Source organism: Mastigoproctus giganteus, chromosome 8, assembly GCF_048544385.1.
Source record: "Mastigoproctus giganteus isolate SK-2022 chromosome 8, ASM4854438v1, whole genome shotgun sequence".
Taxonomy (NCBI): domain Eukaryota; kingdom Metazoa; phylum Arthropoda; class Arachnida; order Uropygi; family Thelyphonidae; genus Mastigoproctus; species Mastigoproctus giganteus.
This window is the reverse complement of record NC_143582.1, coordinates 60,569,184-60,583,373: the sequence shown is the minus strand read 5'-3', so window position 1 is coordinate 60,583,373 and position 14,190 is coordinate 60,569,184. Positions and strand designations below refer to the sequence as shown.

Genomic DNA, 14,190 nt, shown 5'->3' with positions numbered 1-14,190 from the left:
AGTCACCAATTATGATAACAGGCACCATTGTAACTTAATTATTTAATAAGCTCTTTAAAATATGAATAGTCTGTATTTTAGTGAATAACAAAATAAGGAATGCTTAAAGCATATATCGATTCTTTTGTGCAGAGAATTGAACCTTATCTTTACAAGCAATAATTGTATTAATCGGCTTCTTTTTTTTTAAATTTTTGTAATTTTTTTTATTTAGATGCTAGTTGTCTGTCTCCAAGATATTACAGAAAGTCACCAGTCATTAACAGTCATTCACCGACTAGCATCACATTGAATTTACTTCCTGCAGAACGTCCACACCACTGTCAGAGAATATCTATGGCATCTGTACTATACACTGTTTATTATGGAAAAATAGAAAGGAATGGAAAGCAGGAATGTGGAATTACTTTAAAGGGTTGCAAAATTATGGTAAATATAGATAAAAATGTAAGATTAAATATATTTTAGCATTATTACCACTGGGTCTTATATAGACTTATTAACAAGGGGTTCATGCAAGTCTCTTGTTCAATTTTGGAGATTATCTAAGTCTTTTTGTTAAAAAAATTAGTTTGATAAAATTTAATAAATTATTTTAATCAGGGATGGATTTTAACTGAATTTCTTCTCAAAGTTTGTGATCTTGGTATCCTTGTGCATTCTTGTGTGGTGAGACATCTGCTGGTAATCATTTTTTAAATTGTTTTTGAGTAAATGTTCATTGTGTTAATTTTAAAAGTATTTTGATGGTAATCATTTGTGAGATTGCTTTTGAGTAAATGTTCATTGTGTCAATTTTAAAAGTATTTTGAATTTCAATCTGTTCCGCTTTCCACCAACATAAAAGTAGTAGCAATATGCCTTACAGTCGATTTTATTAACAGTTTGTTCAATTTATTTGCCACCTGGGGCTGACATCTCCCAGACAGACCTTGATGATCTCCTGCAGCTTCCCACCCTTGCCTTACTCTTTGGCAATTTCAGTGGACAAAGCATTGTGTGGAGTAGTGCTGGCATTAATGGAAGGGGTGTCATAAAGCATATGCTCACTGATAATGACCTCTCCCTTCTAAATGTGGGATCTAACACCTTTTTACATATAGAAAAGTTAAAAACAGCTCTAACTCTTTCCAAGATCAAACATCTGTTAGCAAAATCCATTGACCAACTGCAATTTCTGGATAAAAGAGTAGAGCAGATTACAGATTTCTCTCATAAGGCAATCATGCTTACATTTCCTAAGCCAGAAAAAGATCCAAAGTCACAACAAACTGCTATCTTATTGCTCTGATTAGCTTTCTATGCAAATTCCTGGAGAGAAAGAAGGATCACTGCCCATCTTATATGGTATTTGGAGACAAATGGCCTCCTCTCCAGAGTGCACTGCAGCTTCCAAAGGAATGGGTTCAGTATGGACCATTTAATTAGATTAGAAACATCCACCCAGGATGGTTTCATAAAATGAGAACATTTGTTGTCTGTGTTCTTTGATATGGAAAAAGTATATGGCACAACTTGGAGATTTGGCATTTTAAAAGACATATACAGTCTCAGTCTTAGAGGGTACCTCCCCATTTTTATTAAAAACTTTTTAGCCAACTGGTATTTCCAAGTTCGTGTAGGGCCTACACTCTCTTATCCCTTTTGCCCAGAGGAGCGAGTAAGACTAACACTTAAACTGATCCACAAGAATCAGTTTTAAGTATTACACCTTTGCCATCAAAGTGAATTCCATTGCAGAACAACTTCCCCCTGCTGTAAACTGTGCCCTCTATGTTGACAATTTTGCATATTTTCTCAATTGTGAAAAATTAGGATAATCGAGAGACAACTGCAGCATGGCACTGATCACTTGAACTCACAGGCAATGAATAATGACTTCAGCTTCTCACCACAAAGACTGTTTGGATATATTTTTGTCACAAGTGTAATCACCCCTAAACCCTAAACTGAGACTTGGACAAAATGCTATTTTAATAGTACCTGAGACTAGATTTTTGTATTTGATTATATTTGTATTTGATAGAGTTGACTTTTCTAGAACATAAATGTCAACTACGTGTGAAGTGCATGAGAGGCTTGAACATCTTACATGCAATCTCTTCTAATTCTTGGGGTGCTGACTGATGTACTTTATTCCCCCCACCCAACACACACACACACACTGTCATGCACTTATGTGATCTAAGTTAGATTACAGGTCCCAGGTATACACATCTGTTCGACTCAGCATACTCTGATGGCTGGATCCCATCCACCATCAGGACGTTTTAACCTTGCCACTGGAGCATTTCAAACATCTCCTGTCCAGAGCCTCGTTGTCGAAGCAAATGAACCATCATTATGGCTTTGTAGGAAAGTTGTCAGTATGCTTTCATACTGAAATCCCTGCCTTCCATGATGGGAAAATCTGTAATATAATACCTGTCAGACTGCCAACCGTCCTTTGGTATTTGTGCCCAAGGGCTGCTCAGAGAGTGTTTCCCAGTCACCAAGGTAACCACTTACACTCTGACATGCTCAAACAACATAATGCAACTTATCTATTAAGAAATGGGGAAAGGCCACCACTTCAAATTCTGTCTACCAACTCGGTGGTGCCCACCGAGCCAAATACTCTGACTTCTTGCCTTTCCTTACTGATGGCCTGAGGTCAGAGTCATCTGTTGCGGTCTAACACCACCTTCCCAGATAACACTACATCTCAGAAGAGCCCTGACAAATGCAGCATATACTCAGCAGAGTTGTATGCTATAGAATTAGGCCATGTTAAAATCCAAAATTCCCAAAGGTGCATGATGTATAATGACTCTTTAAGTATACTACAGGTTTTATCAGAATGACATGTAATCCTCATCCCTTCTTGATCTGGGTCCAGCAGATGTTATATTCTCTTTCTAAATGTTCATTTCATATCTGTTTCTGCTGAACCCCCAGCCATATTGGGATCAACGGTTATGAACTGGCTGATGCTGCAGCTAGGTCACTGCAACTGAAGAACAGCCGTAACCTATTAGTCCCCTATAAAGACTACAGGCAAGTAATATGTAACATATAACTCTCCCAGTGACACAATCTTGGCACGTGCAAATCACAAATAAGCTGTATCAGATAGAGCCTGTAATTAAACTCTGGCAGCCTGGTCTGTTCAGGAACCGCAGAGAGGAAGTTGTTCTTGCTTGCCTCTGCATAGGACACAGTCATCTTATGCATTCATTCCTGCTGCTCAGGGAAGGCGCCTCCATAGCCAGGTGGGAAGGAGCAGCAGTGCATAGCACATGCTTCTTGATTAGACCGGGGTTCGAGCCCGTCACCACCAAATACGGAGGATGCGGAAAGGTCAGGGAATGACCACTGCATATCCCGGAGCAATATGGCCTTAGTTGCTAATGCTCCTAAAAAAACCAAATAACAAACAAGCAGCTGCTCAGGGCAGATGACTCCCCTATGTGTGAGGTGTGTGTGACACCTTTTAAACTATACTATACGGCATATTTTATCTGAATATTCACGTTATAGGCACAAACATGTTTTATATTTTACTGCTTTTAGTTATCTGACTGAGTCTTATGCTTGCAGTCATATTTTATCTAACAATGACAATGTGTCAGCCATGACATAGTCAAGTGGTCAGGAGCAAGAGTGCATAGCACGTGTTCCTTGAGTGGACTGGGGTTCAAGCCCGTGACTACTGAATACGATAAATACTTGTATTGACGATTTATTGTAAACTCTACTGACTTGGTTGTCATGCCAGAGTATAAACAGAAAATTTATTTATTTATTATTTTTACTTATTTAAAATAAGTAAAAATGGCTGAATTAAATCTTTTACTCTTATTTAAAATTTGCCTTTTATATCTTTTTACATATATTTTATTGTTATACATCTTGATGATCTAATTCATTAGGTCATTGAACTCTTAACTGTTATATTTTATATAACCTGGTTTTGGCATATTATAGCCAGTTACAGCCTGATAATGTGCCAGTAAAACCCATAACAAACAAACAAACAATCTAATTATGTCCTTTACAATTCTTTCTGCTTTAAAAGTGGTACTTCTACATATATCCACACAGACAGTTCCTCCTTGTCAGAGACTTAATCTAGAACCTCTACTTTTTGATCTCCTTTTGCTTAAAATCACTTTACTCCATTTCATCTTGTTGTCTTTATCATTTTCATAACTTTCCTAACAGTGAAGTAATTATATTTTATGATTTTAATGTTCACAACTCACACACAACTGTCTTCATTTTTCTACTGTATAGATCCAGCTGCAAGAGATATTGCAGATTTTTGTGTTACTAATGATCTCATACAACTTTTTCATTTACTTACTAGAATATTAAATAGTCCTCAACACACATTTGGCAGTTGATATTTTCCTGATCAACTCTTAAAAGTACACTCTTAATGTTAGTTGTCCTCTAGGTACCTAGATCACAATGTGGTGAAGGTCTCTTCTTCAGGCCCTTCTCAACCTTGTAGCATTTAGCATTACAGAGTGCAAAACAAGGTGATCTGTATAATTTCTATTCCTTGCTTGGAAAACTGTTTTAAATCTTTTGATCAGATCATGCTAGTGAAATTATTCTTGTAGGGATGAAATCCTTTATTCCTAATTCCACTTAAACTCTCACCCTTTATCTAAACTGTGGTTTTTCTTATAAAGAGCAGAGGCCAAGATAAGAAGGTAACATATCAAAATTTGTATCGAAAACTCCAGCTTCACTTTCTGCCTATATTGAAGCTCAAAAAAAGTTATAAACAGGTTACTAATAAATCCAAACTATTTTTTTTTTTTTTTTGAAAAGGTTAAAAGTAGGAAATTGTTTCTTGCAAGTAGTGGTCAAGAGTGCTGTAATCTTGCCAAAGTTATTTGCTGCAGTTTCTGTCCTTTCATATTTCCACCTCTGTTACTTTGTGAATGTTCTTTACAACTTCATATAAACATGACTGACTTATTAGCATCATACTTTTTTCCTCTTACTCTAGGATTGATGATCTTAGTAAATCTGCCCTACAATATTGAACACATTTCCATTCAATCCCTGCCGTGGTCTTCTGGTAGAAGATCATTAAAGGATCTTGAATTGAAACCAGGTGGTCTCCAGGTCCTAATGGCATTTATCCATTTGTTTTCAAAATGTGTGCGCTCAGAGTTAACACTTTTCCTTTCCAATATTGAACACATTTCCATTCAATCCCTGCCGTGGTCTTCTGGTAGAAGATCATTAAAGGATCTTGAATTGAAACCAGGTGGTCTCCAGGTCCTAATGGCATTTATCCATTTGTTTTCAAAATGTGTGCGCTCAGAATTAACACTTTTCCTTTCTGTTTTATGTCTCCTTTTTAAAATTTGCTTATTCTACTGATGTGATGTTTTGGCTTCTTCATTAAAGTTTTCTCATATCCAGCTAATTCCTAAAAAGAGAATGACAAACCCTTCCTTTACAATTATTATCCTCATTGCACTTTCCTGAATTCTTTTCAGAGTAATGGAGAAATCCCTTAGCCACCAACTCTTATACTGTCTTGAAACCTTCTACCTAATTCACTGGTCAGAGTATGGATTCTCTCAGTGCTGAACCACAAATGATGACTTTGCTTATGTTACTGATTGATAGAAAAGTTTATAAAACTCAAGCAATTTCTCTCAACATTTCTAAAGCTTTTAATTGTGTTTGGTATAATGATCTTCTAAACAATCTTTCATTTTATGGTTTGCCCTCTGTTTTTTTGCATTTGGGTAGCCAGTTTTTTACTTACCACTCAATGTTAGTAAATGGCTCTTTGTCTTCTAATTTCTGATAGAAATTAGAAGACAAAGTGTCTATTTCTGGATTTCCCCAAGACTGGCGATTTGGATTTAAGTTACCTGTAACTTACAACCTCTTGTTCAAGTTCTTCATTTTTGATAGACAACTGAAAAACTAGAAACTTGTATTAATGAATATGGTCCTTTATTTTGTTTTTATTTTAAGTAACCAACAAAGGACTTTAAGCAGTAATGTAAGGTTCTAGTTTTTCAGTTCTTTTCTAACACAAACGAAAATCTCAAAAAAGTAATCATAATATTTTGCATAATGTGAATTCAAATTTTATCCCAGTGTTTATATTTATAGACCTGTAAATTTAATAAACCATTTATCAATTACAGTAAAGTGTTCTTCTATCTTTATTATTATCATAACTGCATTACTTAAACAGCAGCCGCATTCTTTTTCTATTCAAACAGGAAGAATCACTCTAATTTGGAAGAGATCTGCACTGATTTTACATAGGTCATATTTATTCTGTTTGAATTGAGCTGTCTCCCTCATTCCTTTTTGAATGGTTTTTGCATTTAAAGGATTAGCTGTCGTTTGCTGAAGAGTCGCATAGTCTTTTCTTTTTGTTGATTGTTTAGGTTATTGAATGGCCATGAGCTGGAACCTGGTAGAAAATTTGGCTGCAGTAATAAAATGCTGGTGTTGTTGTGGTGATGGACCCTGTATGAAAGCTGTTCTGTGTTTTTTCAATCATTTCGAGAAGTCTGACTTCAAATCCATTTGGAGAAGGGAGGAATGTTTAAAGGTCTCTTCCCTTACTGCTGTACTTAGCTGTCTTGGGTGGGAGGAGAGAGAGAGAGAGAGAGAGAGAGAGAGAGAGAGAGAGAGAGAGAGAGAGAGAGAGAGAGAGAGAGAGAGAGAGAGAGAGCCTCCCCTCCCACAAGTTACTCCTGAGTTTTTTTTATCCCACACAACATACAAATCAGTCCATGAACACCCTCCTACAGACACATAAATAGCTGATGTTCCAAAAATTTCCATGGACAAGATCAAAATATGCTGAGTTATAGAAATGTCAAGGACCAGAAAATTTGTAGAGTTTGTAACCTGACTCCATTATAATATTTAAATATCATTTCTTAAATTGTCTGCAGCAAAAAGTTTTGGAAACTCGTATCAGTATAGTGTTTTTTTTTTTTTTTTTTTTTTTTATAATGAAAAGATAATATGAGAATGTCTGGAAAATATTAAATAGAAAAATGGCTCATTTCATAACATTTATGACCAGGTTGAATACTAAAGAAACTGGTTGGAAAAATAACTGGTCAAATAAGTAAGAGAAAAACAGAGACTCATTAGAGAAGGTTTTAAAAAATTCAAAATAAGGTCAAAATATTTATAGGTAATCAATTTGTAAAGAGGAGTTTAATTATATAATTATTAGTATTGTAGATTTTTAAGCTATATATGTGTAGCCTTAGAATTGAGAATAATTACCTAAGTCATCGCAAATTGATGTATGTTATGCTGGGAATGTCTCTATAAATGTCAAATTGCAGAAATAAATGAATTTTTTTTTTAGTATATATATATATATATTTTTTTTTTTTATTATTTCTTTATTATTATTATTTTTTACTAAATATTGCATAATTTTGTCTATTATAGCCAGTAAATAATGCTTTATTTGTGTATCATGTCCTCAATCTGAGTTTATTCTGTAAAAAAAAAAAAAAAAAAAAAAGACACAGATAGTGTCATGGCACCATTTTCCTAGAGCCACAGATTAGATTACAATTTTTTTTCAAAAAGAGAAAAAATCAATTGGTAAATAAATAGTGGCAATACAACTTCAGAAACATTTTCCATAAATATCACTAATTGAAAAGTTGCCATCTTTCATCAAAGTTTAAAAAAAGAAAAAAAAAAAAAAAAAAACTGATGAAAGATGGCAACTTTTTAAAATGAGCATATTGTGCATATGTTTTTAATAAATTAAATAACAAATGCTAGATAAATATGTAATTAATGCTGCTCATGCAGTTTTTTCTTTATATATTATTTTACAGAAAACATATAATAATTCGTTAACTGTTCATGGACTACAGCCATATACAAATTACACCTTCCAAGCAGCCATTAGCAATTATTACAGTCACAGTGTAACTGCTTCTGGTCCTGTTGCAGTTTATCCCACTCGAGAAGGAGGTAAGAATTTTATCAACTGCCTTAGAAATTTTGATATCCTTTTTGCTCCCTTTTCCTATAGTATTGAGACTTCTTTTTTTTTTCTTTTTTTCGGTGCTGATACTCTCCATAGTTGAATAACTATGCAAATCGATTACATGTATTCCACTCTCTCGTAGACAAGATCAGTGATCCAGTGCACCACAGAATCAGGAACCCACGAACCCCAAGCCTGATCCCAAAATACATCGAACTACCACCCCAATCTTGAACGAGAGAATACAAAACGTCCATATTTTTAAAACAACTTAACTGCTATGGGACCAAATAGATACATAGTGAATGCATACTTTTAATACTTTAAAACTAATATTATTAAGACATAAAAAAACATTAAGAATCCTCTTAAATATTAAGAGACTAAAGAATTTTGCTACTTCCCCGAAGCAGATGGGGCTTTTCGACCAGGTTCATGATCACAGGAGTCTTTCCTGTGATCATGACTAAAAGTCGACAAAATATCAAAAACAACTGAATTTAATTATTGTTGTGTAGGTCTGGGTATTCTGTTGATGGGCCGGTAACATTTGGATGAGTAATAAAATAAAGACACGTAATTCATAAATTATTATATATTTATTCTGTTAAGTTTATTTTTCCTGCCTTCATTTCAGCAAAATCACTAATTATGTTTTTATAATCAAGATTTTCACATAATTTGTGTTCAGTTGACATTGATGCCAAATTAGACACCCTTTCTTGAGTCATTGTAGTTCTTAGATAGTTTTTTATTTATTTCAATTTGGAAAAACTTTACTCTGCTGCAGCAGTAACAACTGGAATTAATTGTCAATAAAATTCTTAAAGCAATACTTAGATTCGGAAATGAACCATGAATTTTACATATCATGTTCAAACATTGTAATGGGGTTGCATATGATAAATATCGTTATCGCAGAAAATATTACAATATATGTTAATTTAATCATATAAATTGCTATCATTTATATTGCGATTTTTACCATCTTAAGTTCTTCTTTCAAATTTTTAAATGCTGGGATATTATAAAGAAAACCGAAAATTGCAGTATATTGCTCAGTTTGTTCAAATCTCTCTTCAGTCAAGACTATACTTTGATCTATAATGTTAATATATTATAGATCAAATAGTCCAGAAAATAGTCTCTGTAGAAATTAGTTTCAGGGTTATTTGAATGTGAATCTATCCCTTCATAGTCATGCAAATGTTCTCTAAAATTTTTTAAAATATATTTTAATCCTTTTAAAAGCGAAATACTAAACTTAGATTTTTTTTGGGTTTTTGTAAGCCTTTGCTAACATTATTAATAGCAAGCAACAGTTCATATCAAATAACTGTGAATGGCGCAATTCTAAATTAATTTCATTTTCCCCCAAAGACTATGATTTGCTCTTTATTTGATGATCTTCTGTTGTTTTGCTGAACTCTTCTATTTAATTTAGAGGCGCCTCTGTAGCCAGGTGGGAAGGAGCAGCAGTGCGTAATATGCGCTTCTTGATTAGACCGGGGTTCGAGCCCGTCACCACCAAATACGGAGGATGCAGAAAGGTCAGGAATGACCACCGCATATTCATGGAGCAATATGGCCTTAGTTGCTAATGCTCCTAAAAACCAAATAACAAACAAACATCTATTTAATTTAGACAAGATATCTCATATCTTGTCTAAATTAAATCTTGCTTTAACAGCATTTAGTCGGCACTCCTATTGTGTGTCCAAGAGTAGTTGTAAGGTCAAATTTGATATATGTTTCATCAAGCTGTTCCATCTTTGGGCAGATCCAGAAAATATCATTGAATTATTCCAAAGAATGTCATTACTATGAGCACAGTTGAGGCCATGTCTCCTAGTAACAAATTCAAACTATGCACCATTCAAGGTACAAAGAATGCTTCTTGATTTTTGCCCAAAATTCTGGCTTGTACACCTTTTTCTTTACCAACCATGTTAGCACCATTATCATAGGCTTGCCCTCGACAATCTTTTAAATCAATGCCTAAAATTGAAAGCTGTTTTTTCTTAAGTCAAAACCTGTACTTTTTGCAACAGATGTAAAACCAATGAAATACTTATTAATTTCAACTTCCTTGTTTTCTTCTTCTGGTAGTTCAACAATACATGTAATAAATGTTAGTTTTTCAGCATGACTTTTACCCCTGGTACAATCTTGTTGAACTGATTAATATTTACTTTTTTTATTTTATTTATGATTTCCTTTCTCACTTTATTACCCATTAAAATAATAATCTCATTTTGAATTCTCCATCCTAGATAGTGAAAATTTATTTCATTATTTTTTTCTGTCTTACCCGTTCAGCCATTGTAGCATAAAATTTCGAAATCGTTTCTACTAAACCTAGAAATAATTTTACATTGTTTTCTTTAAATATTGTGCTGTTAGTGTGATGAAGAGCATTATTATGCTTGGCTAAATACTGGACACATAATATTATTCTTTTAAGAACATCACACCAATGTTCTATATGGGTGTTTACTTGACTTTGTTGAATACTATAGATTGTTTGCTGCTTATTCAGCTTTTTTTTTCAGTTCTAGTAATTGCATGTGTGCTTTTTTGTATGCAAGTGATGTTTCATGTTCTTTTAATTGAGAACCTAAGTGTTTCCAGTCACAAATAACTTCATTGGCTAAAGCTGATTTTGAAGATTGGTTGTGAAACATAACAGTAATAACAAAATACTTTGTCTTTGAACTTAGAATATAAAAGCCAGTTTCTATAGTTTCTTTCTCTATTTAAAGAATTTTGGTGTAAAATGAAATACTAAATTTTCTACCATGTTCATCCAATGGAAAATCATAATCATTAATTTGAATCGGATTGTGTTTTGCTAGAAACATTCTCGCGCTGTCAGAAGGATGGGACAGCCATTTTACAGGATCATCATCCAATGCTCCAGAAGTTTTGTCTGTCTCATCCAATTTCACAAATGTAATTTTCTTCATCTTCTAATGGGCAGGCCAGAGTTGCATTTGTTGCTTCTGAGTTGTGAATTTGATATAAATTATTCTCTTTTTCATTCTCTTTGTTTTGATCAGTAATTAAATCTTCATTTAGTAAAGAATATTAAGTTTCAAGGATTTCATCTGACCTGTTCAAGTTGTGGATTTGATGAGAAGAATTTTCTTGCTTATTTTTATTGTTTTGATCAGTAATTAAATCTTCATTAAATAAAGAATTTGTAATGTCCTTTAATGTCTAGAACTACAAATTTAAGAGTAATATGAATTGTATAATATTGCAAAATGTTACTCAGCTGCCATGTGTAACTGTTAAGAATACCATGCTAATTTGTGAGTACCTCCAGAACCATGAATTGGAACATGAAGAGAAGCAGTGGCTTCTCTTCATGTTCCACCTGTTTTCGATGAAAAGTTTCAGGAAGAGTTTCCTTTCATTAAAAAAGCTAGTGTGGAAAGTTATGTCAGGTGTGAGAAGTGTTCAGCTAATTTTAGTATCGGAATAGTGGCAAAGCAGCAATTGCACAGCAAAACACAAAGAAGCTGATGTTAGGGCTTCATCAAGTAAACTTATTCCTCAGAAACAAAACTTTTGATGACAAAGTGAAAGTGAAACACTTGGCCCTTAAAGAAGCAACTTGGTGTTATCACTCAGTGCAACATAACCATTCATTTCGTTCAAATGACTGCCCTTCAAAATTAATCAAAAAGTGTTTTGACAAAAATTATTCTTGTGGTAGGACAAAAATGGAAGTTATTGTTCGAAATGTTTTCGGTACATACTCTGTTACTTTAGTCAAAGCTGATTTATCTAAAGTAAATTATGTTGCCATTTATTCAGATTGTTCTAATCATGGTATTATAAAGTTGTGCTTGATTCTTGTGAGGTATTTTTTACCAAACCAAGGTGTTAAAATTAAGGTTCTGTGTGCAAAGCAACTACCAGGTGAAAATTCTGACATTATAACAACTTGCATCAACGAATCGCTGGACAGGTATGAAACTACTGAAAAATTAATTGCTTTATGTGTGGACAATACCAATTATAATGTTGGTGGTCCCCAAAAAAAAGGCAAAAACAACATTTTCCATAAAATTCAAAAAACCTTCGGCAATAAATTGACTGGTGTCAATTGTGCCAGCCACGTATGCAACAACTGAATCAGTATTGGTGTAGAATGCCTCCCAGTTGATACTGAAGTTGTATTAGTGAAAATTTATCATACTTTTACATCTACACAATTAGAATTGAAAAATTTAAGTAAATATGTGATGATATACATGTTCACTATAAAAAAACTACTAGGTTACAGTAAAACTAGATGGTTGACACTTCTACAAGTTTTAGAAAGGATCAAGAAAGATGTCCCACAATTCTCAAAAACATTTTTTATGATCCGTTAGTTGAATCATGGTTATTTTTCATTCACAGTCAAGCTTCAACTTTTCATAAACATATTCTAAAACTAATTGAATCTCAAGATATTTCTGTTTGAAACTTTTGTCAATTTAAATGAATTGAAATTGAAGTTGAATGAAGAAAAACATCAAGAATTTTTACCAATGAATATTAAGAAAATGAATATTGAGAATATTAAGAAAATAGGGTGTAATTTGAAATTGTCTGCAATTCTGCCCAGACACGATAGGAGGGAGTATATGATGAGAGCCTTGTCAATCAATTCGGCCCTGGAAAGATTGTGCAAGGCTCAAGGGGTAGAATTTTTTTCAGCCTGGTCTGTACTTGTTAACAGGAGAAACTGCTTCTACAGGGATGGGATACACTTAAATAGAAAGTGTGCAAGAATATTTGCTGATGCTATCAAGGCAGTGTTAGGTGGGTCGGAAAACTGCTAGCTTGTGGGGGATACAAGGACTAATAGATTAACAGTAGCCACTGGCAGAGGTGAAAGTGATTCTTGCACTGCTTCTATTGGAATGAGCAACAGCCTGGAAAACAAGATGCAGGATATTTCAGAGACTGCTGGGATTCATTGCAGTACAAGTAAACACATGGATTGTGTTAGAGTAGCTAAGAATATCTGATTACTCACTGAGAGTAGATGGCTCGCTGTCTTCTAACTTCTCCACTAATGCCGGTGTCCCCCAAGGTTCAGTTCTTTCCCTCACTCTTTTCCTCTTGTATATTAATGACCTTCTTCCATTGACTGGAAATCCTATCCATAGTTTTGCCGATGATAGCACATTGCATTATACTTTCCATTTTGAGAAACCTTGCCCTGCTCAATCAGCTTCAACTTCTCAAAAATCTGCTACCAATTCCTTAAATGCCAATCTTCAGGTAATTCTCCAGTGGGGCAGTGACACTTAGTTGATTTCAACCCTTCTGAAACTCAGCCTTGTCTTATATCTCACAAAAAGGATTCTTCTGCTCCTATGCTTATTTTTAGTGACACTCCGATTTTGAGGCAAAATGATATATCTCTTTTGGGGATTACTAATCTGACTTCTAATCTCTGTTGGCACAAGCACATTACAAATATTGCTTCCTCTGCATCTAAAAAACTTGGTTTTCTCTTTCACTCTCGGCGTTACTTTTATTCCAACTGCTCTCACTCTGTATAAATCACAAATCCGCCCTGCCATGGAATATTGTTCCCACATCTGGGGTGGTGCCCCCAAAACCTCTCTCAGACTTCTTGATTCCATTCAGAAGAGGGCAGTTAGGTTAATTAATGATTCATCTCTAACAGAGTCTCTCCACTCGCTGTCTCATAGACGTACTCTTTCTGCTACATGCCTCTTCTACAAATACTTCCATGGGCACTGTTCGTCTGAATCGGCTTCTATAATTCCCGCTCTCTCTTTCAAAACAGTCCGAACCCGTGCCACCACCAGCCAACATCCATTTATTGTCCAACTTCAAACTCACAAAACCAACTTTTCATCTTCCTCGTTTATTCATTCAACTGCCGTTTTCTGGAACAACCTTCCTTCATACATATTTCCTGAAAATTACAGTCTACAGAAGTTCAAGTCCAATGTCAATAAATATCTTCTTTCATCTTCTCAACATCCAACCCAAGCATGGTACTAAGTACTATAGGTTCTAATACCTCTCGTGTTTGGGGTTTACATAAAAAAAAAAAAAAAAAAAAAAAACATCATAACTGCCTTTTGTAAAACATCCAGAATACTGGGAGGGCTGGTGTAAATTAAATCAAAAACCACATGTGAAGGAGATAG

The 14,190-nt window shown here is 34.4% G+C and overlaps 1 protein-coding gene across 1 annotated transcript in view; it reads left to right on the top strand.

Moving 5' to 3' along the window:
* Nucleotides 1-14,190, top strand: part of LOC150081563 (proto-oncogene tyrosine-protein kinase ROS-like) — a 356,247-nt gene that overhangs the window by 232,004 nt on the left and 110,053 nt on the right. The window contains exons 23-24 of the mRNA XM_090380246.1: nt 215-429; nt 7,848-7,986. Coding sequence (XP_090236372.1) covers nt 215-429; nt 7,848-7,986 — 354 coding nt within the window. The remainder of the gene's footprint in view (nt 1-214; nt 430-7,847; nt 7,987-14,190) is intronic.